This window comes from Lynx canadensis, chromosome C1 (assembly GCF_007474595.2).
Source record: "Lynx canadensis isolate LIC74 chromosome C1, mLynCan4.pri.v2, whole genome shotgun sequence".
Classification (NCBI taxonomy): Eukaryota; Metazoa; Chordata; class Mammalia; order Carnivora; family Felidae; genus Lynx; species Lynx canadensis.
In genome coordinates, this window is record NC_044310.1 from 61,795,423 (window position 1) to 61,816,663 (window position 21,241).

General features: G+C 38.1%; 1 protein-coding gene across 7 annotated transcripts in view; it reads left to right on the plus strand.

Moving 5' to 3' along the window:
* LOC115520450 (serine/threonine-protein kinase TNNI3K) overlaps window positions 1-21,241 on the plus strand; it is a 289,743-nt gene that overhangs the window by 170,890 nt on the left and 97,612 nt on the right. For 6 of the 7 annotated variants that reach the window (XM_032594324.1, XM_032594325.1, XM_030324809.2 and 3 more), the window contains 4 exons: window positions 15,031-15,083; window positions 15,406-15,458; window positions 16,306-16,404; window positions 19,288-19,420. In XM_032594324.1, coding sequence (XP_032450215.1) covers window positions 15,031-15,083; window positions 15,406-15,458; window positions 16,306-16,404; window positions 19,288-19,420 — 338 coding nt within the window. The remainder of the gene's footprint in view (window positions 1-15,030; window positions 15,084-15,405; window positions 15,459-16,305; window positions 16,405-19,287; window positions 19,421-21,241) is intronic. The other variant, XM_030324811.2, reaches the window with a different exon arrangement.

Consider the following 21,241-nt stretch of genomic DNA (forward strand, 5'->3'; position numbering starts at 1 on the left):
CCCAGTGCAAAGAAAGCATAAATGGACAGATATAGAACATATTAGAAAAGCAAAATCAGTAGGACATAGTGACTGGTTTTATGAAGGGGTTAAAGGACAGGGAAGAATCAAGGATGGTTCCCTAGTTTTTATTTGGGTAATTTGATTCATGTTGATATCCTGCACTAGGAGAAGAGAAGCAAGCTTTACTCAGGAATAAGAGCTCAGGATTAGATGGCTCAAGGCTAAAGAGTCCATGGCATTTAGCAACACAGATGTTCATGTTGGAGAAAAGATTTATTGGAAAGGAAGGAAAAAAGGTGAGACTAGTGGATTGAAGAGGAGGAGCTGGCCAGTAAAGAAGCAGAAATAAGTGTAAGAAAACCCTTCAAGAATATTGACTATAAAGGGGAAGAGAACAGTAGAATGTTGTCCAGAGGATTACTTTGAAAAAAGCAGGATGTTGTATCAGTAGCTATATTGATTATTCACAATGGTAATGTTTCTTGAGCAGCTATAATTTGCCAAGCCCTAGAGATCAAAGGATAGAAACTGGTTTAGGAATAGTTTTACTCTCTCTTTGGGAAATAGGAGATATGTAGAAAAAAAAAAAAAAAAAAACTAGAGCATATCCTAAGTACCAAATGTTTTGAACTGAAAACTGTGTTATTGGCATTCAGTCTCAGATTTATTGGTGTGGGCTAGAATACTTGGGTAAGATTTCAAAAAGAAGGCAAGATTTAAACTTGTTCTTGAAGCAGGGCTAGGATTTAGGTGGTCAGGAAAGGCATGGCAGGGAGGGGTAAATGAGATGAATAGAACTTCAGGCTCATGCATGGCAGTCAGTGACTAGAGGGATAGAGTGAGAAGTGTTTATTCAGCTCATTTCCTTATCTTTACTGGAAAGGTGGGTTTGTTCTAAAGCTTTTTCTGTGTCCTGCATAATATCCAGCAGTGTGGTAGATGCCAAATAAATATTAACCAAATATTTGTTGGGTAAATGCTGATTATATAGGAAACTGACAGATAAGAATTTGCCTGGAGTAAGACTAAAATGGGAAAATTAAGGTATTGAGTCTCAGAGAATTTATTCTGAGTCACAAATTTTGATCTTTATAGAAAATATGAAACATCAATTTGGCCTGAGTAACTACAGAATTCATTCTATGGAACTTAGAAAAAGTTATAGCTGAATATAATCTCCCCATAAAATTCCCCCATCATTCTCAGTTGTTCTTTTCCTTTATTCTGCCAGTATTAAAAAGATATTTTAATTAAATAAGATTTTATTGATCGCCAATAATTTCCCAGGTTCATGGGTCTTCCTCCTGTAGAGCTTATAATCTTATTGGAGACAAGCACTGTGAAAGCCCAGATAAGAAGAAATCACTGGACAGGGTGTTGAAAAATTAGGATATTTGTTTATAGGATAATTGGAAGTGAATTCAAACTTGGAGAAGACAGCATGAACAAAAGGAAGGAGAGAAGGAGAAAGGAGCTGGGGGTACTGTGGGGACAGTCACACAGCATTGACAAAGGGTTAGAACTAAAATAGCCCTAAACCGTCATGGTTGATAACTTGTGTTTCTGTGACTAATACTTCTATCCCACGGGGATAGACTATCTAGTGTCTTGAAAAAAACCTACAGCCCTCTTCTCGGCAACTGAAGAGATGCTGAATGGTTCAGTGAGTTTTTAAAAAATAGACCCGTTAGTTTCTTTTGAATTTTCAAAGTGTCCTTGATGGAAGGCATGTGGGACTAAGCACATTTTTAACCTGGCCTTTTGCACAGATACGGGCATTTAGTCTCCCTGTGCTAAGACGAGATAGAGATACCACGGTAAAAGCCATTGCTTCAGATTAGTCCAGTAGGTAAACGGTTCCTTTCCTGAGTTACCTACAAATCCCTGCCTCCAAAGGGGCTGGAAACAAATTCCCCTGAAGCCATACTTTTTTAAACACTTATTCATAGCTCAGGTTAGAAGGAGACACCCTTTTAGAGGTCAGGCTCCGCAGGAGTACAGCCTCTGTTTGTCAGAGATAGAGCCACCTCGCCTGCTCTCGTAGAGTTGCTCAAGTCCAAGACTGCTTTACTTAATTCAGGAAACCTTATTTGTTGATAAAGCCCAGCTCTCGTCTCAGCTGTTATTTTTAAGCTCAGTCCTCCTCTGCTTAACACATGTACACCTACTTCAGGGTCTTTCTTTACACAGGAAACTTGGCACACAAAATATCAATGGTGTCTGCCAAGCCAAACTCCAGAGATTTTCTTCTCTTACTTATATATTTGTGTTCTTATGCTCTTCTCTCTCTGTCCTTGTTTCTTTGTCCCCATTAGTGTCCATGATTTTATTTCATCGTGAAGAGATAGAGTTAGAACACACCTTTTGTGTTTTAGTGTTTATGCTCAGAAGGCACATTCCCAAAGAATCAGTATTAGACCTGGTTTCTTAAACGTGGGTGGGGAGAGTCCTAGCACACTTTTCAGTGCAAGTTGTGGGCACCCTTAGCATCTATATGTCTGCACTTAACAGAGGCTGGAGACATGCTTAGATTCTCAAGATCAGGGGAAAGGAAGTAGATGAGGCAGGAAAAAGAACAGTTACTAGGGGCTGAATAAGGTAACCTAGGCAAAACATAAAACAAAACAAAAAAAAAGCTTTTCAAGTTATTCCTTTATAGAGTTCAAATTCTGCAGTTTGCATACCTGACAGTCCTCATCCTCCTAAGATTCTATCCTGTTAAAAGTAATAAGCAAAAGCTGTAGCCATCCCTAGAAGCAGAAATTATACTTGCTTGTTGATTCTAGGATACTAACTCGTAGAAACCTTACAATCAATAGCATTTGTGCATGTGGTTCGATTTATCCAGTCATTATCACTCTTCCACTTGCATTTCATGGTGTTGAGCAAATAGTAAGTGAAGAGTATGGAGTTTTTTTTCACATTATTCTCAATAAATGGGTTTAACCACAATACAAATCTTATAATCCACCTCTTCAATCCCACTGGCAATGGGACAAATCCAGTAGCTTTAGAGGTAAGCCTTCAAATATACTTCTACTGACAGACTGAAGTTTGTTTTAGGAAAAGTCAAGGTTCTGCAATCCTTTGCATTTATTGGAGTGTTCTGTTTCCATGGTTTCCAAGGGTTCACTGAAATTAGGCTTTCAGTGTTTAGAAGTTAATGATATGGGGCTTTGGTAAATTCCTCCTCTCTTACCTATGTTATGTTCAAGATCTGTATTTTACTATTCCTGGATGAGTTTGGAGGTCTATTTTACTGTTAACATGGGTTTTCCCCAGCATGCCATCTCTAAAGAACCAATGGTGGATACAAGCTATCTTGTCAGCGTGTATGAAGCCTAACTAGGGTTATTTTCTGGCAGCATAAAAAATAAAATTAAAGTTCTTAGTTTTAGTGAAGAACTAGCTTCAAAGGGATTAATAGGAAAACTTAGGCTTGGGAGTCCCTTGGCCTTTGTCAAGGAGGGGCACCTGATGAAATAAAACCCAAACAGAGTTCCAGAGATCTCACTTTTCGGAGAGAAACAACAACAAGAAAATCTTCTGGTTATGGTGGGAGATCTGGAACACTTTATGTTGGGCCCAAAGGTACACAGATGACAAGAATAGAGGTGGAGGCCTTATTAAACTATGAATCAAAGTACATGATATCCAGTGGTACTGTACCATTGTTATCAGGTTTGTGTGTGCAGCCCAAATTGTGAGGGACCCTCAGGTGGTCGCCAAGAGCCCCACATAACATGCATAATAAAGAGATATCAACCAGGTCTCTGAAACCAAATGTGCTATCTCATTATCTGGGGCTCACACCCAGGATCCCCAGCAGTTATCCCTCATGATGACACTGAATTTTTGAACTTTTTTTGTTCCCTAAGGATGTAAGAAGCAGAGATAGAAAAATAAATCAGAGGAAGACAGATATCAAGAGAGAGAGCATGTGAGACTACATCTGTGACTGAAAGGAGCTGATCTAGATGACTTGGAAGTGTTTCTTTTTTAGAAAAGAGTGCAAAGCTCCAAAGCGAGTAGATGTGAGCTTTACTGCATTTCAAGGATCTAGAAAGCACCTTACATTATACTTGAAACAAATTGGAAGTAACTCAGGGTATGGGGGTTACATACTCAGAGGTAAAGAGCCACATTTGGTTTGGTAGTGGCAATGGCTTAGGAAGGGTTTTCAAGGGGAACTTGATAAGTGAGAACAGTGTATAGTTGCCCATGCTGAAAGTCAAGAAGGTGGTACTCCCTCCCGGGATGTCTGTAGCAAGACGAGTCCTGGGCCATCAAGTAGTACCACCAGCAAAATGTGGCAGCAGGCAGATCCGGGACTCCTCAGCATCAGGTCTGAATGATTGCTTGTCAGGCAGATGTGTTTGTAAACTAATGACTTTCACAGTGTGATGAGATTGAAAATGAAGCCTAATTGCTTCCACTGATTTAACCCTTGGAATGCTTCCAGGCATGCCGATAGCCATGTGTCTTTAATCATGTAAGTTAATCACCTTCAGGCATTTATCAGAAAACAGTGGCTTATAGGAAATCTGGGGAGCATTGCTGTTGCATTATTAGGTTTACACTTCTGAGGCTGTCATCGCTTCAAATAAGGACACTGAGAGGTTGGCCATGGTGCCCTTAAACTAGTGTTTGTTAGTAGCAACTGACACAGGCAATTACATGGCTCTATAATTCAGGAAAAGAGTGAATTAATATTTATGTGGGGTTTTTTTAAGTGACTTAAAAAAAAGTGCTTAATGGTAGGAGAGTAGCAACTCACCTTGATCCTTCTAAGGCCATCATGAACTTCAGTCTGGCTCTGGAAGAAAGTCAGAATTGGAAAATGGTCTAATAATCAGGCCAGTCTGATTAATAGTGACAATTAGTATTGGACTATAGTGCATAACCAACTGATTATGAATCATTTGAGCACTTTAGGTAAATTTTCAATATAGGCAATTAAAATGAAAAGACTCATGATGCTTACATAATGATTTCATTAAATTAACTCAGTTCTGAGGTTGGAGTAAAAAAAAAAAAGTCACAAAGAACCAGCAGAATTTAACTTCCATTAACTTTTGTTTTAAAAAAATGGAGAAAATACTTAAAAGATATAAATACACCCACCACATTGAAATAGCTTATTCTTTTCTGAAAGTGAACTGTGTTCCTATGGAAGAAAGAACTGAAGGTCAGAGCTTGGATTGTATTCACATTGGATGAAGTAAATCTTGCCCTCTGTTATATTTTGTATTCTACTAAGTGCATGCATTGCTAAGGTTAAAAGAACTTTATTGTGGAGTCATCTGTAAGGGACAGACATTTCAAAGAGATAAATACTCAGTTCTGTTACATAAACAATTGACCCAAATCATTTGCTTCATGATAAAAGACAAAGCTGGAGCCAACTCCCAATTCTGCAGCATCAGTGCAGTCAGGGAAACAAAGATTCCTTTAGGTGAAATGCAGTCATTCAATCAAAGCAACAATAGTTTTATAGAATTAGACAATGGGAATGGAAGGAGAAGAGACTCTCTAGGACTAAGAATGAGTTGAAGTATTCCATAGTGAAGTCAGTTTCTACTGTGGGTTTTGATTCAGAAAGTCATATTGCTTCCAAGACTCATCGCTTAATACCTAACAAGTACATGGCTGTATAGTTTACAAAGGGCATTGTTTGTAAGTTGTACAAACACTCTGTAAGCTAGGTCTTTCGTATATTAAATAATAACCAATACCTATTTAGCAGTTTAGAATTTACAAAACTCTATGTATTACCTCTTAATGTTCTTCATTCTTCTCAAAATTTTTAAAGATAAGAAAATACTATATGTCCAAATTCATAGGACTTGTAACAAAAAAACAACAAAGAACAAAAAAACAGGCATTCTGACTTCAAGTCCCTTTCCCACATACTACCTTCTGTTCATCCTATTGCTTAAGACCTTCCCTTCTACTTCAGTGATCTTCTCCAGAATTAATTCTCATATCCACCATATTCTTTGCTAGGTCTCTGACAGTAAAAGCTGCTTTACATTCTAGCTTATGTGTGATAATATTTCTCCCTTTCAGTTGACATGTCATCCCCAATCAGATTGTCATCTTTTTAAAAGCAGGTGCTGCGGTTTCTACCACAGAACAAAGCCTTCACAGCAGGAAGGGTAAACCTATGCACATATCCACATTGGTGAACACAATTCCAGCATACCATTTCTCCTGTATTGCATGATCACCAAAGACAGCAATAAAGCCCTATGAGCTACTGACACTGCAAGGTTGACTTGGCATGCTCAATAGCTAAGCTACTTGCTTCTGAGCCTGAGCTTCATTTGCCACAACAAAATTATTGTTTTGCAAACAACGTGGACTTTTGGAATCACATCATATTAATAAAAGAAAGGATAAGAACCACATGATCCCCACAATAGTGCACAAAAAGCATTTGACAAATTACATCCTTTCTTGATTTAAAAAAAAAAAAAACCTCAAGGAAGTGGAAATAGAATGAACATACCTCAGTCATAAAGGCCATATACGGAAGACCCATCACTAATATCATCCTCAATGAGGAAAAACGGAGAGCTTTCTCCTTAAAGTCAGGAACATGACAGGGATGTCCACTCTCACCACTGCTGCTTGACATAGTGTTAGAAGTCTTTTTTTTTTTTTAACGTTTACTTATTTTTAAGACAGAGAGAGGCAGAGCATGAACAGGGGAGGGTCAGAGAGAGGGAGACACAGAATCTGAAACAGGCTCCAGGCTCCGAGCTGTCAGCACAGAGCCCGATGCGGGGCTCGAACTCACGGACCGTGAGATCATGACCTGAGCTGAAGTCGGCCGCTTAACCGACTGAGCCACCCAGGCGCCCCAATGTGTTAGAAGTCTCAACCTCAGAAATCAGGCTTCAAAAAGAAATAAAAGGCATTCAAATTGGCAGATGACATGATACTCTAGGTGAAAACACAAAATACTCCACCAAAAAATGCCTAGAACTGATAGATGAATTCAGCAAAGTCACAGGCTATAAAATCAATGTATCTGTGGCATTTCTATACACCAATAATGAAACAGCAGAAAGAGAAATCAAGGAATTAATCACACTTACAACTGCACCAAAAACCATAAAATACCTAGGAACAAACCTAACCAAAGAGATAAAAGATCTATACACTGAAAACTATAGTAAACTTATGAAAGAAATTGAAGAAGACACAAAGAAATGGGAAAAGATTCCATGCTCGTGAACTGAAAAAACAAATATTGTTAAAATGTCAATGCTAGCCAAAGCAATCTACATATTCAATGTAATCCCTATCAAAATAACACCAGCATTCTTCACAGAGCTAGAACAAACAATTCTAAAATTTGTATGGACCCAGAAAAGACCCCAAATAGCCAAAGCAATCTTGAAAAAAGAAAACCAAAGCTGGAGGTATCATAGTTCCAGACTTCAAGCCATAATAAAAGCTATAATCATCAAGACAGTATTGGCACAAAAACAGACACATAGATCAATGGAACAGAATAGAGAACCCAAAAATGGGCCCACAAATGTTTGGCCAACTAATCTTTTTTTTTTTAATTTTTTTAATGTTTATTTATTTTTGAGAGAGACAGAGACAGGGTGCAAGTGGGTTGGGGCAGAGAGAGAGGGAGGCACAGAATCTGAAGCAGGCTCCAGGCTCTGAGCTGTCAGTAGAGAGCCTGATGTGAGGCTCGAACTCACAAGCTGTGAGATCATGACCAGAGCTGAAGTCGGATGTTCAATCAACTGAGCCACCTAGGTGCCCCAACTAATCTTTGACAAAGCTGGAAAGAGTATCCAATGGAAAAAAGACGATCTCTGTAGCAAATGGTGTTGGGAAAACTGGACAGAGACATGCAGAAGAATGAACCTGGACCACTTTCTTACACCATATACAAAAATAAACTCAAAATGGAAGAAAGACCTAAATGTGAGACAGGAAACCATCAAAATCCTAGAGGGGAAAACAGACTACAATCTCTTTGACCTCAGCTGCAGCAACTTCTTAAAAGACATGTCTCTGAGGCAAAGGAAACAAAAACAAACATGAACTATTGGGACCTCATCAAAATAAAAAGCTTCTGCACAGCAAAGGAAACAATCAGCAAAACTAAAAGGCAACCGACAGAATGGGAGAAGATATTTGCAAATGACATATCAGATAAAGGGTTAGTGCCCAAAATCTATAAAGAACTTTCAAACTCAACACCCAAAAAACAAATAATCCAGTGAAGAAATAGGCAGATGACACAAATAGACACTTTTCCAAAGAAGACATCCAGATGACTAACAGACACATGAAAAGACGCTCAACTTCACTCATTATCAGGGAAATACAAATCAAAACCACAATGAGATACCATCTCACACCTGTCAGAATAACAGGAACAGAATAACAACTCAGGAAACAATGGATGTGGTGAGGATGCAGAGAAAGGGAAACCTTTTTGCACTACTGGTAGAAATGCAAACTGGTACAGCCACTCTGGAAAACAGTATGGAGGTTCCTCAGAAAATTAAAAATAGAGCTATCCTATGACCCAGCAACTGTACTACTAGGTATTTGTCCAAAGGATACAAAAATGCTGATTTGAAGGGGGCACTTACATTGCAATTTTATAACAGCACTATGGACAATGGCCAATGTATGCAAAGGGCCCAAATGTTCGTTGACTGATGAATGGATAAAGAAGATGTGGTATATATACATATATATGCAATGGAATATTACTCAGCAATCAAGAAGAATGGAATCTTGCCATTTGCAACAACTTGGATGGAACTAGAATGTATTATGCTAAGCAAAATAATTCAATCAGATGAAGATAAATATATGATTTCACTCATATGTGGAATTTAAGAAACAGAACAGATGAATATAGGGGAAGGGAAGGAAAAATAAACAGAGACAGAGAGGCAAACCATAAGAGACTCTTAAATACAGAGAACAAACTAAGGGTTGTTGGAGGGGTGTTGGGTAGGGGAATGGGCTAAATGGATGATGGGCATTAAGGAGGGCACTTGTTGGGATGAGCACTCGGTGTTATATAAAAGTGATGATCCACTAAATTCTACTCCTGAAATCATTATTGCACTGTACGTTAACTAACTTGGATTTAAGTAAAATTTAAAAATTAAAAAAAAAAAATCTCATTACTCCAATGAGATTTTCATTGATTACATGTCACTCAGAGTGTTTTGGACTGAGTCTGTGGCTGGTTTTCAGAAGAGAGGGGCTGGCATTAATTGCTTGCAGAATTGAACAGTTCTGGTTCTGGTGACTACTTGTTTCTTTGGCCACACAGACCAATGAATCTTTTCAGTGTGTTTGAACTCTAATTGAATCCCAATGTTCACTGATGTAGTTAATTTTCATTGAAAATAGTTTCATTTGTGGGGAAAAATGTTAAATCAGAAATGCCAAAAATTACTGTAAGAATTAAGGATTGTTGATCTTTACCTCTTGAACTTCCTTGTGTGGTTTTACCAAACCTACTGCCTTCTGGAGAGCATTCCTCAGCATCATGTGACCCTTAAAGATGTTTCCAGAGAGTTTACATGGCAAGTGTGCATGTATATGTATGTGTGTGCACTGCTTATGTGTACATATGTGTATATTACAGCATCTGTTCATCATTGTCCTCCTTCCTTTCAGTGTAACCCATCTCTTCTCATCTCCTGCCCCTTCTTTTCTCATCTCCTTATGCCTCTCTCCCAGATGGTAGGACTTGGGCTAAAGTGCTAGTTCAATCAGTTACTGACAGGTTTGCATATCTACCAAATTCACATCAGAAGGGTCTGACTCAAAGGGATGTTTCCACCCAATGTTATGTACATGAAGATGCTCCATAAAGCCTTATCTGTAACAGAAGACTGTCTCTCCCCAGAATTTTATACAAAAGCAAGCAGATAAAAATGAACCTCCCAGGTGGTGTCCTGTTGGAGAAAAAGCCTTAGAATTCCCATCACCTTGTTTTCTTTCACTTTTCTGATCCTGATGACATTCTCTGTGTACCTAGCTTAATTCCCAGGTCAGATTGCAAGTTTCCTGTTCACAGGGATTGTGTTTCATTCACCTACAAATGACATATTAACCACACACTGGAAGGGAAGAAGGTTAGTATTTGTCTACTGGTTCTTGGTGGATCAAAGGTATATTAGATTTATTTCCATGTAGCTTGTTGACTTCATTCTTTTTACCTTACAGTCATACATTGAACACAGGAATTTTTAGCACTAGCTGGAATTTTGATCACTTTCTTCACTCAAATTTTCTGGACTTTTGCCCTAGACATCAAGCTGGAAGAGTTTTGGCTCCTCAGGGCCTATCTGGATGATGTGGGAGTCAACTTCTCCTAAAAAAGGCACACTTTGGAGACTGAGGTTTGAATGCTTCCTCCACCTCTTACTAGCTATGATACTGGCCATCTTAGGTGACCACTCTGATCTTCAGTTATCCATCTGTAGGGTAGATATGCTAATATCAACCACACAGTGGCTCCATGAGGGATGGAAAAATCTCAAAAACACCAGTGCTTGCCCACAGGAGGCTCTCATGCAATATTTACTCACTTTTTTCTTTACTGCCACCCTCTCTGTTACCTCCCCTCAATTTTTATTGTTCTTCTTCCTCTCAAAACCTGCCATTCATGACAAATCTCAGGTAAACTCTTCAAATTAACACTAATAATAATGCATCACTTCTATTGTCCTAACTGGCTTCTTCTACAAACTCATCCTCTTCCCTAGATATCCTCAACCCCAATGCCAGTGACTCTCTGACACAGCACAAAGCCTACTTCAAAGCCTTGCTGCTGTCACTGATAAAATAGATTCTCTCAGCTTCACCGCCTGCCTGTCTCTCTCCATTTATTTCACTCCAGATAGGAAGTATGACTCAGCACCAACTAATAAAATGAATGGATGAATTTTAGGGGTATTTTAAAAAGCTAGTTTCCATTATTACTGAGTGGTTAGAGAAGGAGTGGACAAATCCAGAAGACTATCTTGAAGTAAGTAGAAAATTCCCTTTTATTCCAGCACTTCCCAAAGTTCTGCAATATTATTTGCATAGATTCCCTTTTGGAATTTGGCCCCATTTGCTGCTATGAACTCAAATTGTCCAGTGTCCTAAATTGCCACTGCATCCTTTGTTTTGTTTAATTTGCTATTGCTTGTTAAGAACACAAGAGTTCAGGGGTGCCTGGGTGGCTCAGTCAGTTGCGCGTCCAACTTCTACTCAGGTCACAATCTCACAGTTTGTAAGTTCGAGCCCCGCATCAGGCTCTGTGCTGACAGCTCAGAACTTGGAGCCTGCTTCAGATTCTGTGTCTCCCTCTCTCTCTCTGCCCCTCCCTTGCTCGAACTCTGTCTCTCCCTCTCTCTCTGTCTCTCAAAAATAAATTAACACTAAAAAATTTTTTTTAAAAACAAAAAGAACACAAGAGTTCATGTTGCATGTTATTTCAATTTGATAAAAATAGTAGTTATTTGTCTGGTGAGTCCAGTCTTGCCAAGCACAACATTGACTTTAGTCAAGTTTCTCAGCCTCCCAAGTCAGCCACTATCCTTTTCATAAAAATTCATAGAATTTTTAGTAAGACAACCCTTTCTAATTGGATATTTTATTGCTTTGTACTTAAGAACTCTAAACTAGAAAACTCATAGTGTGATGAAGGATGATCCTTGGTTTTCTGTTCTTTTTTGACCTCTCTATCTAAGCTATCCCAAGATCTAGACACTTTATTTTAGATGTTTTGATGGATTTACCCTATCTTTTTTTTTTTTTAATTTTTTTTTTCAACGTTTATTTATTTTTGGGACAGAGAGAGACAGAGCATGAACGGGGGAGGGGCAGAGAGAGAGGGAGACACAGAATCTGAAACAGGCTCCAGGCTCCGAGCCATCAGCCCAGAGCCTGACGCGGGGCTCGAACTCACGGGCCGCGCGAGATCGTGACCTGGCTGAAGTCGGACGCTTAACCGACTGCGCCACCCAGGCGCCCCGGATTTACCCTATCTTATTTGTTTTCCACTCTTTTTACTTTTGTCCTTAATACCCAGGGCCTAAAATTATTCTTGAAGGCTAATCTCTCTGCTTTCAGAGCATTGCACCCTATGCATAAAAATGTGCTATTTCCTTGTATCAAGCCTAGAATTCCCTTCCCAGCTTTCATATTTCCTTGTAATAATCCAATACTACTTCCACCTGATTTTCCTCCATTATTCTCCAGCATGCACTGTCTAATTTAGTAAGTATATTCTTCTTATAATTCCTGATACCAACTACAGGCATCCCCAACTTTTGGCCTTTACTAAGATTATCCCCCAACTTGGATTTTTTTTCTCCCTTCATCTGCCTCATTTCCTCCTCACTACAACATAAGCTCACAAACGCTTTGCCTATATCCACTATATCCCAGTATATAGGAAAGTTCCTGGTATATAATCCACGTTTAGCCAATTTATATTTATAGACTTACTGACTGTCTCTCAAGGCCCACTTCAAAGATAATTTCCTTTTTTAACCTACACTATTTTTTCTGAATTTTTACATAACCCACATTCATCTTTACTTTTTATCAGCTGATTATAAGTTATTTGAAGATGAAATCTATAACTTGCCTCATTTTGCATCTCTCAGAGTGTCTTGATAATGTGAGGAAAGTAAATATCGTCCTTGGGGGGAAAGGTCCATAACACAACACATAGATGATTCATAAAATCATTTTTCACCTACTGTTTGCCAGTCCCTGTTCTAAGATCTGGGATGGTGGCCTACATGAACTGGATTCTGCGTCTTCACTGTTACTACTTACCTGTGTAATCTCTGTTGATACACTTAAGTTCTCTGAACTTGAGACTTCTGCAGGAACTAAGAGGGTTATACTAAGTTAGTTCTAATGTCTCGTCCAATTGTAGGATTCTGTGAATTCTAAATATTTATCAGCAGACAGATGAGCGGTATTCAAACAGTACTCATGACTGTCTATTTTCAGTTACTTTTAGTTAATTTATTTGCTAACAAATGTTTATTGAATACTCCTGTGCAATGTATGTGCTAAAAATGCTGGAGGTACAGCAAGGAGCATAATCCCTGCATGATTCCTGACATACCCTGCTTCTCATACTGTGATGCACTGGGTGGCCCAGTGACTAAATTCATTGAAATTTCTTTGATAAAAGAGTAAAATTTTGCTAAACTCTCCACCCCAACTCCAGCTAGGTGGTATAATCAGTCTTAATAACATAAAATACTTACTTTGGAAGAAATTTAAGCAAACAAATGAATAAATATTCCAAACAAATGTAACTTATCTGGTGGCTTCTCAAGATCCATGGTTTTAAGCTATTACCTTGATGACTACTATTGTGGAAAAAGTGAATGTTTAATTGGTGGTTCAGGGAGCCTTTCCCTCTGTTTAACTTGTACAGCTCCATTTAAAAATCTATATTATATGTTGAGATTATGCTCCTCAAAATGTTTTTTAATAACCACTGTTCTAGATAACTAATCAAAATTAAAATAAAATAACAGACAAGATGCTATACATATAGGTGTATTGTGTTTAGGGAATCCATGCTCAATATGTGTTTTAATGATATCTCTAAAATGTAACACCCCATATCCTTTGATAGACCAAGATATTGTGGTATTGAAACTCCCATAAATCCCTCAGAGAATCTGGTGGTGCAACATCAGATGCATTTTCTTGTCATACTTGAACTTCCAGAGAGTTCCTGATGCTATCAAGTTCTTATGACAGTTGTCTCATCATATGTTGCAACTGATAAATTTGAAGTTAAAGAGAGCATCCTGGGGGTTTTGTTTTGACATCCTTGATTACTTCTACACTGGGTTTTTCCAAGCAAATTGGCTTTAAACATATTCTAGATTTTAAGTAGTTGAAAGAGGATTAAGTCTCTATTACTGAAATAAAATTCATTAATGATACTAGGGAAATTCAAAAGTAACTTTCTTATAACGCCGCAGTCAGCCCCAGAAAGTATTTATGTAAAGAATTCAATATCTTATTTGGGTCTTATTCAGGACTAGAAAATAATAGTGTTTTCTATATATTGATCACAAAGCAAAACAATTAAGGATAGAGCAAATACAATAAATATAGTATAACCTATAGACACTAAAAGAAATCCAGTGGATGATCTCCTAATACTGAAATGCCTCATTTACAAGGCAAATGTGAAATAAGCATTCAGTAAGAAGCACTCCGTGACAATCTTGGATCATGATGTGTTTGTCCATCCATAAGATATCCCACAGCTCATTTTACCAATATGTGGGAGGAAGAATGACCTCTTTGGGGGCTGTCTCAGCCTTGATTTACTTTTTGAAAAGGCAGGACATTCTTAATCTCGCTTGAATTCTGGGTTGGAAAGACTTTGGTAATCTTTATAACTTTTTCTCCCTACAACCTTAAAAAGGGGTTTAGCTAATATCAGGCTTAAAAACACTCCTTCTTCCTGGGAGTGTAGCTAGAACATGTTGGCCAAGACTTATTCCACAAAGGGTCCTTTTATTATGTTCATGTCAGGCTCTGACTTGAACTGCCCTTACGCTTAGGGTTCCAGCAAGCTGGTTCCCTTGCTCTGGCTCTCATATGCTCATGGATGCCTTTGACCCTGCCTGTTAACAATTGTATTAGCAAATGAACCACAGAGAGCTGAAATACTGATCTTCAGCGAATGGGTCTTTTTGACAAGTTTAGAGGGCTTATCCAAAGTGAGACACTGCGTATACTTTCCAAGTTGGATATAAAATGATTTTGTAAATATTCCTTTTGAATTAGCAAAATTAAAAAAAAAATAAGAGTCACTAACCTAAGATCTCTGCCAGTCTTTTGCAGCTTGTTCAGCCTCTGGGTAAACAAATGATGACTATCAACCTCTTCCTTAAGACACCAGATTCAGAAATAATGAAGTTTACTCAAAGTCAGTGTTTTGTTTTTTGTTTCACTGTTTTTGTTTTGTTTTGTTTTTTACAGTCACAATATTCTTCTCTGTGAGGACGGGCATGCAGTGGTGGCAGATTTTGGAGGTGAGAGATTTCCATGAAAAATCCCCAAATGACATCAGTTTCTTTCTTCATTCTTAGTTGGTGTCTCATACTGTATGATGAAGCTGAAAAAGCAGTTCACACTGACAGCCATACTTTTCTAAATCATTTAAATTTCAGTGACCCTGAATTTTAAAAGTATATCATTTATTTTCAGTTTTTTCGCTTTGATATACCCAGCTACAAGAAAGGAAGTAAGCCTTTAAATAAGAGGTTTCTAGGGGGTTCAAAATTTTAGTTGTGATTTTGACCTTGTTTTTAAAGATGTTTTCTTTAACACGAATTCATTTTTTCTTTCCATCAGAATCAAGATTTCTACAGTCTCTGGATGAAGACAACATGACAAAACAACCTGGGGTTTGCTGCTGCTTATGTTCCTTATAATTATGAAACAATTAAAATGTGTAAACTCAGCATGACAGGAAGTGAGATGAGAGCAGCTTTAACTGGAAGCATTGTCATTGTCCCAGGGGCAGGATAAAGTTTTAGGTTTTTATTTTCAGGAAGCCCTCAAAAGAACTCTTTCAAGGCTGTACCAGAAAAATAGATTAGATATATGTCTGGAAAATGAGATGGATAAAATAATACAGAATTTATTTCAGATGTAACTGAAAAAAGTACCAAGCAGGCATGGTTAATTGGCTTTCATTTTTAGATCTTCTTATTAAGTAGTGGAGAGAGTTAACATTTAATCAGTAACTAACTATAGAATTTGTAGTTAACCAGAATCTAGTAACAACTTTTTTTCTGCTTCAGCATTAAAAGGTAATATGGCATATAACCAAGTATTAATGTTTAACTAAAATATAAGTTTTAACATCTGGAGCAAACATAATTGTATTCAAAAATGTCTGCTATTAAAATCATTACCTGCTCTCTTCTTTACTCTCCTCCCCTCCCCCAAAAATGTAACTTCTCTTCCTAGACCACGTGTGTTATTTAACTACCTAAGTTTAGGGTAATTTCCCATTCCTTCCTTTTTCTGCTTCCACAGATGCATTACTCAGTCATGTTTTCTGTTTGTTTGCATGCTTGTTTTAAGTTCATCCCAAACTCTCATTTTCCACTTCAGTTCATGTCTTCATCATCCCTTTTCTGGACTAGAAGTAGGATTCTAACTCCAGTACTGTCTTCTAGTTCCTTCTTTGCAACATCAGCCAAGAGTTAGGTTCTGACAATTCATCTCCTCCTATAACCATCACAGATACCCAGTACCCACAGGCCAAAATCCAAATTCATTACCTGGAAGCCTCCTGCCCTCCCAAATCTGGCCCAGGGCCCCTCTGTGACCTCTTCTCCCACAGTAAGTTCTCTCAAGTCCCCCACACCCTAATACACAAGCCTCCTGCTCATTCCCCAAAAGGGCCATTCACATTCATATCCCTGTGTCTCTGCTAGTGTGGCTTTCTCTGCCTGGACAGTCCTTCACTCCACCTCACCTAGAAAGGTCTTGCAAGGCCTAGGAAATTTTATCCATTGTAAGTGCCTTCCCTTCCATAACAATCCCCCCCCCCCCACACACACACACCTGCTGCCTCCTCCCCGTGCATTTTTCTGTCTGTACTTTTGTAGCATTTTGTACTGCTAATTCGTACCCTTACTCATTCAGTCAATAAACATTTATTGAGGGCCTACCATGTGTCAGACATTGTGCAAGGGACCAGGAATGCAAAATGTGAAGAAAATCTTGATGTCAAGAGCTCATTTTCTATGGGGAAAACACAGTAATAAGCAGATAGATTTAAAGCAGTATGGAAGTCCTGTGATAAGTAAGGTGTGACAGAGCATCTTGGGATGAATGGGAGTAAATTAGGTGCAGGGAGAACAGAAAAGAGTGCCAGGTAGAATGAACAACAGCATGAGCAAAGATGTAGGGAAGGATGAGAAATATCAGACTTCCTGGGGGAACTTCAAAGAGCTTGTCATTGTTGGCATGCTCTGGGTGAGGAAGAGAAAGTGAAAGACGAGTTAGAGAGGAAGGCAGGAAATACATCATGGACCATGTTGTAAGTGAGATTAGGCATGTCTGGTTTCCCCAGTTAGATTTCATTCATTCATCCAACAAATATTTATGGACTACTTACTAAATGCCAGACATCCTTCTAGGAACTGGGAATATTGCAGTGAACAAATTAATTTTCTTATTCCCATGGATCTAATGTTCTACTAGAAGGAGATAGACACTGAACAAATCAACAAAATATGTATCAGGTTGTGATAAGTGTTACAGAGTAAAAACAAAGCAAGTATGTGAATGGAGAATGGGGGTATCACTTAGATAGGGTAAGAGGGAAAGATAACATTTGATGAGAGGCCTGACCAGGAGTCATCCATGTAAGGGGAAGAGCAATGTAGGCAGAGGGAACAGTCAGTGCAAAGGCACTGACACAGGAAAATTCTTTGTGTGTTCAAAGGCAGAATGACTAGAGTGGAGTGAGCAAGAGGAGAATGGCAAGATATGAGGTAAGAGAGGAAGAATGAGTCCTCTTTTGATAGGACACACAGTACCTGAGACACAGAGATAGCTAGATCAGTGATTCTCAACCCTGGCACCACATTGGAATCACTTCAGAAACTTTTTAAAAAGTATTTTGCCTGAACCCATCCCCCAGAAATTCTGATTTCATTGGCCTGGGGTTGATCTTGGGTACCTGTATCTTTTCAAATTTCCCCCAGGTGATTCTCAAATACATCCAGACTCTGGCTAAATAAACTTTTGTTGAATGAAATTGAATTGAATTTCACCAACAGCAAGTAATTTTTTTTTTTAATCCTAGCAGCACAGTCTTTAAGCACAGCACTACTGTAGATTTATTTTGAAGGCTATTTTGTTTCTTACTAGTTATGTGGCCTCATGTAAGTTGGCTAATTACTCTATTACTCCCCTGTGGGAAAATGGGCATACTGTATGCCTACTTCCACTTATGCAATGTTGTGACACAAGGCATAATCTGCTACATAAGTGGAGGCTATTTGGAAGGTGAAAGCCCATGTGGAAGAATTGCATATACGCATCATAATCGGAATACATATATTCTTAGAATGCTATAATTATGCATGATTTCAAAATAAGGTAGACACTTCAAAAGAATTATCAGCAGCCAGCTCTACATAGAATTTCAGTAAGAGCAATAAAAGAATGCTGGTTTCTTCCAGTGGAAATACAAAGAAACAAGGTGTTTGGCGAAGTTCACTGATAAGGTTATGGAGCCATGGGATTTTAGAGCTGGAAGGGTTTGCCTCTTCTGTTCTGCCCTTAAGGAATCCGAGGTCCAGGAGCATACAAGACTTGCCCAGGGCTGCTCAAATAGTGAATGGTAGAGCTGGAGCTGGAATTTTCTTCTCCTAACTCAAAACCTAGTGCTCTTTCCCCTAAACTACAAATCAACCAAATGTATGCCATTTGCATCTCAGAATGCAAACTTACATTTCAAACCAAAAAATACATAACTGCAAGTGAAAAGAATGTAAATAATGCCATCAAAACATGAATATAAAACTTCATACAGAGAAAACTATAACATTTTATAGGTTTTCTTCCTGGAATACTGCACAAACCATATTCAGAAATAACACAACTGGGCAAACACAGGAGATATGACAGACCTGATCCTGCCAGTGAGCTATCTGCTTCATAAGAATGTCCTGGGCACTCCTCTAAGGCTCTATCTCTCCTCAGTCATGAGAGCATTATTTATGGGTCTAATTTAGTGGCTTCCTAAACTACAACCTGAAGATCTAAAGGAGGAAAGGTGTGATTCACCCCCAGGGAGGCATAGAGCTCTTGGATGAATCGTGGTTGGCTATTCATAAGTTTATAAGGCTTCTAGGGGAAAGATGCTCAGAAGTAAACAAAAAATGCTGCTGCTGTGATCATTTTACAAGATGCAGGGTTACTTGATGATTAATATTGTTGCAATATTTTTGGAATGATTATGAATTTCATGATCTTCCAATGATTAAGAAAAATGCCTTTGTAAAACTGAACAATGATAGTAAACATGTTATTAATGTATAAACACATCAGCTTATTGCATGGTACAGGGTAATCAGTGTTATTTTATCTTTATATCTTCTGAGAACAATGGGAGAACACTTACCAAATCCTCACAGAGAAGAGCACTGTTTCTACAGTGGGATGACTAAACACTTGGCAAATGACTTGTGGATGTTTCTGAACACACAGAACCTCCGCTGGATGGCCCCTGAGGTGTTCACGCAGTGCACACGCTATACCATCAAAGCTGACGTCTTCAGCTATGCTCTGTGTCTCTGGGAACTTCTCACTGGTGAAATCCCATTTGCTCATCTCAAGCCAGGTAAGACATCCTGAAAGGTTTCCAGAGTTCTATGCCTTGTCACGACTTCAAGAAATATTTTTTTCCCCAAAATGATTACTCTTGGTGGGTCCACAAGATAAGAATTAAGTAAACAACTTAAAATTGTTTCAAGGTATGTGCCCAATCCAGAAAACTTACTGACCTAACTGTGTGACTTTAGGCACAGGCACACACAAGTGTAGGTATATTTTATTAAAGTTTAGGGCTTTGATTTATCTGTTGTTAATAAAACAAGCAAATGACTATGGTCACATGGCAGGTGGGTGCAAATAATGTGGACAATGTAATACTTATTTTTTGAGATTAGATTCTAGAAACTCCTTTTTAGTGTGTATACAGGGGTGAGCTGAAAGTAGCAACACATAAAAATAACCTACCAGGACCGTTTTCTGCTTGTCTCATGTTATATAAAAGAGAATTGCTTTTCATAATAATTTTGTATTACATAAATAGATGCGCTCCAAAAATGGGGCTTTGTGAGAGAGCCTAATTTTTGGTGATAATATACATTACACTCTATGTACATGTAGACAGTAGAGGCAGGAAATCTAATCACATGAAAAATATACACATATTTGAGCCTTAAGGTAAATTTTATTTGCATCTGTCTCTTCATTTTATTTGAGTTTCAGCTTTTATGTTTTGTCAATCTATTTACTTACTTGTATTCACCGTTAGACTGGGAACTCCTTAAGGGCTTTGCATCCCCAGAACCTAGTATGCTTAAAAAGTAGTTTTCAAATTAAATCACAATAAATTTTAAGTGAATTACTTTGCAAGCTCCTGGTGGCCACCGTATCACAATATATCAAAGTCAAAAGGGATGTTAGGGAAAGACAAATCCCATAAATGTGGATACTCACAAATTAAAAGTCTTAACCAAGATTCCAATAATTGTTAGTACTCATTTGCAGAGCAAAGCTACATCTCACACTCTCTTTTCAAGATATTTCCCCATAATATCATATGGTCTTCAATTATCCTCTGCATAGTTTCTAACTAATTGTCCTAATATTTTTCTATATACTTTTCATAGAAAATTATGAGAGTTAGTCCTTATTATAGTGTGAATGTAAAGACTATTTTGAACTGAAACAACATTGCCATTTTAGGTTAATAATTCCACTAGTTTCAACAAATACATAACCATGATCATCACCATATAGAGTATTTCCATCACTGTAAAAAGTTCCTTAGTGCCTCTTTTGAGTTAATTCACTGTTCCCACATCCAGCCCCTAGCAATCACTTATCTGATTTAGGTCTTTATAGTTTTGCCTTTTCCAGAATGTGCTATAAATGGAATCATGCTGTTGACTTTCAGTCATTTATTCCTTTTTGTTCCTGAGTAATACTCCATTGTGTGGATGTATCTCAATTTAATAATGCATTCATAAATGGATGATTATTTGAATTATTCTCACTTTGGGGCTGCTGTGCATAAGATACTAAAACCACCCAGGTATTTGTGTGGATGGTTTTACTACTCTTGAATAAATATATAAGAAATGATTACAGTACTAGATCTTATGATAAGAGGTTTTCTAAGGTATCTGTACCATGATGGATTTCTACCAGCAATGTATTATAATTTCAGTTGCTATACATCCTTGCCAGGATATTTTTGTTGTCTGTTTAAAATAAGACATTGGCCATTTGAGTAGGTATATAATGGTGTATCATTGTAGTAGTATTTTCTATTTTTCTAATAGCTAATGATATGGAAAATCTCACATGTTTGTGTTCCTCTTTCTTTGGTGAAGTGTTTGTTCGGGTTGCCTTATTATTTACTTGTAAGAGT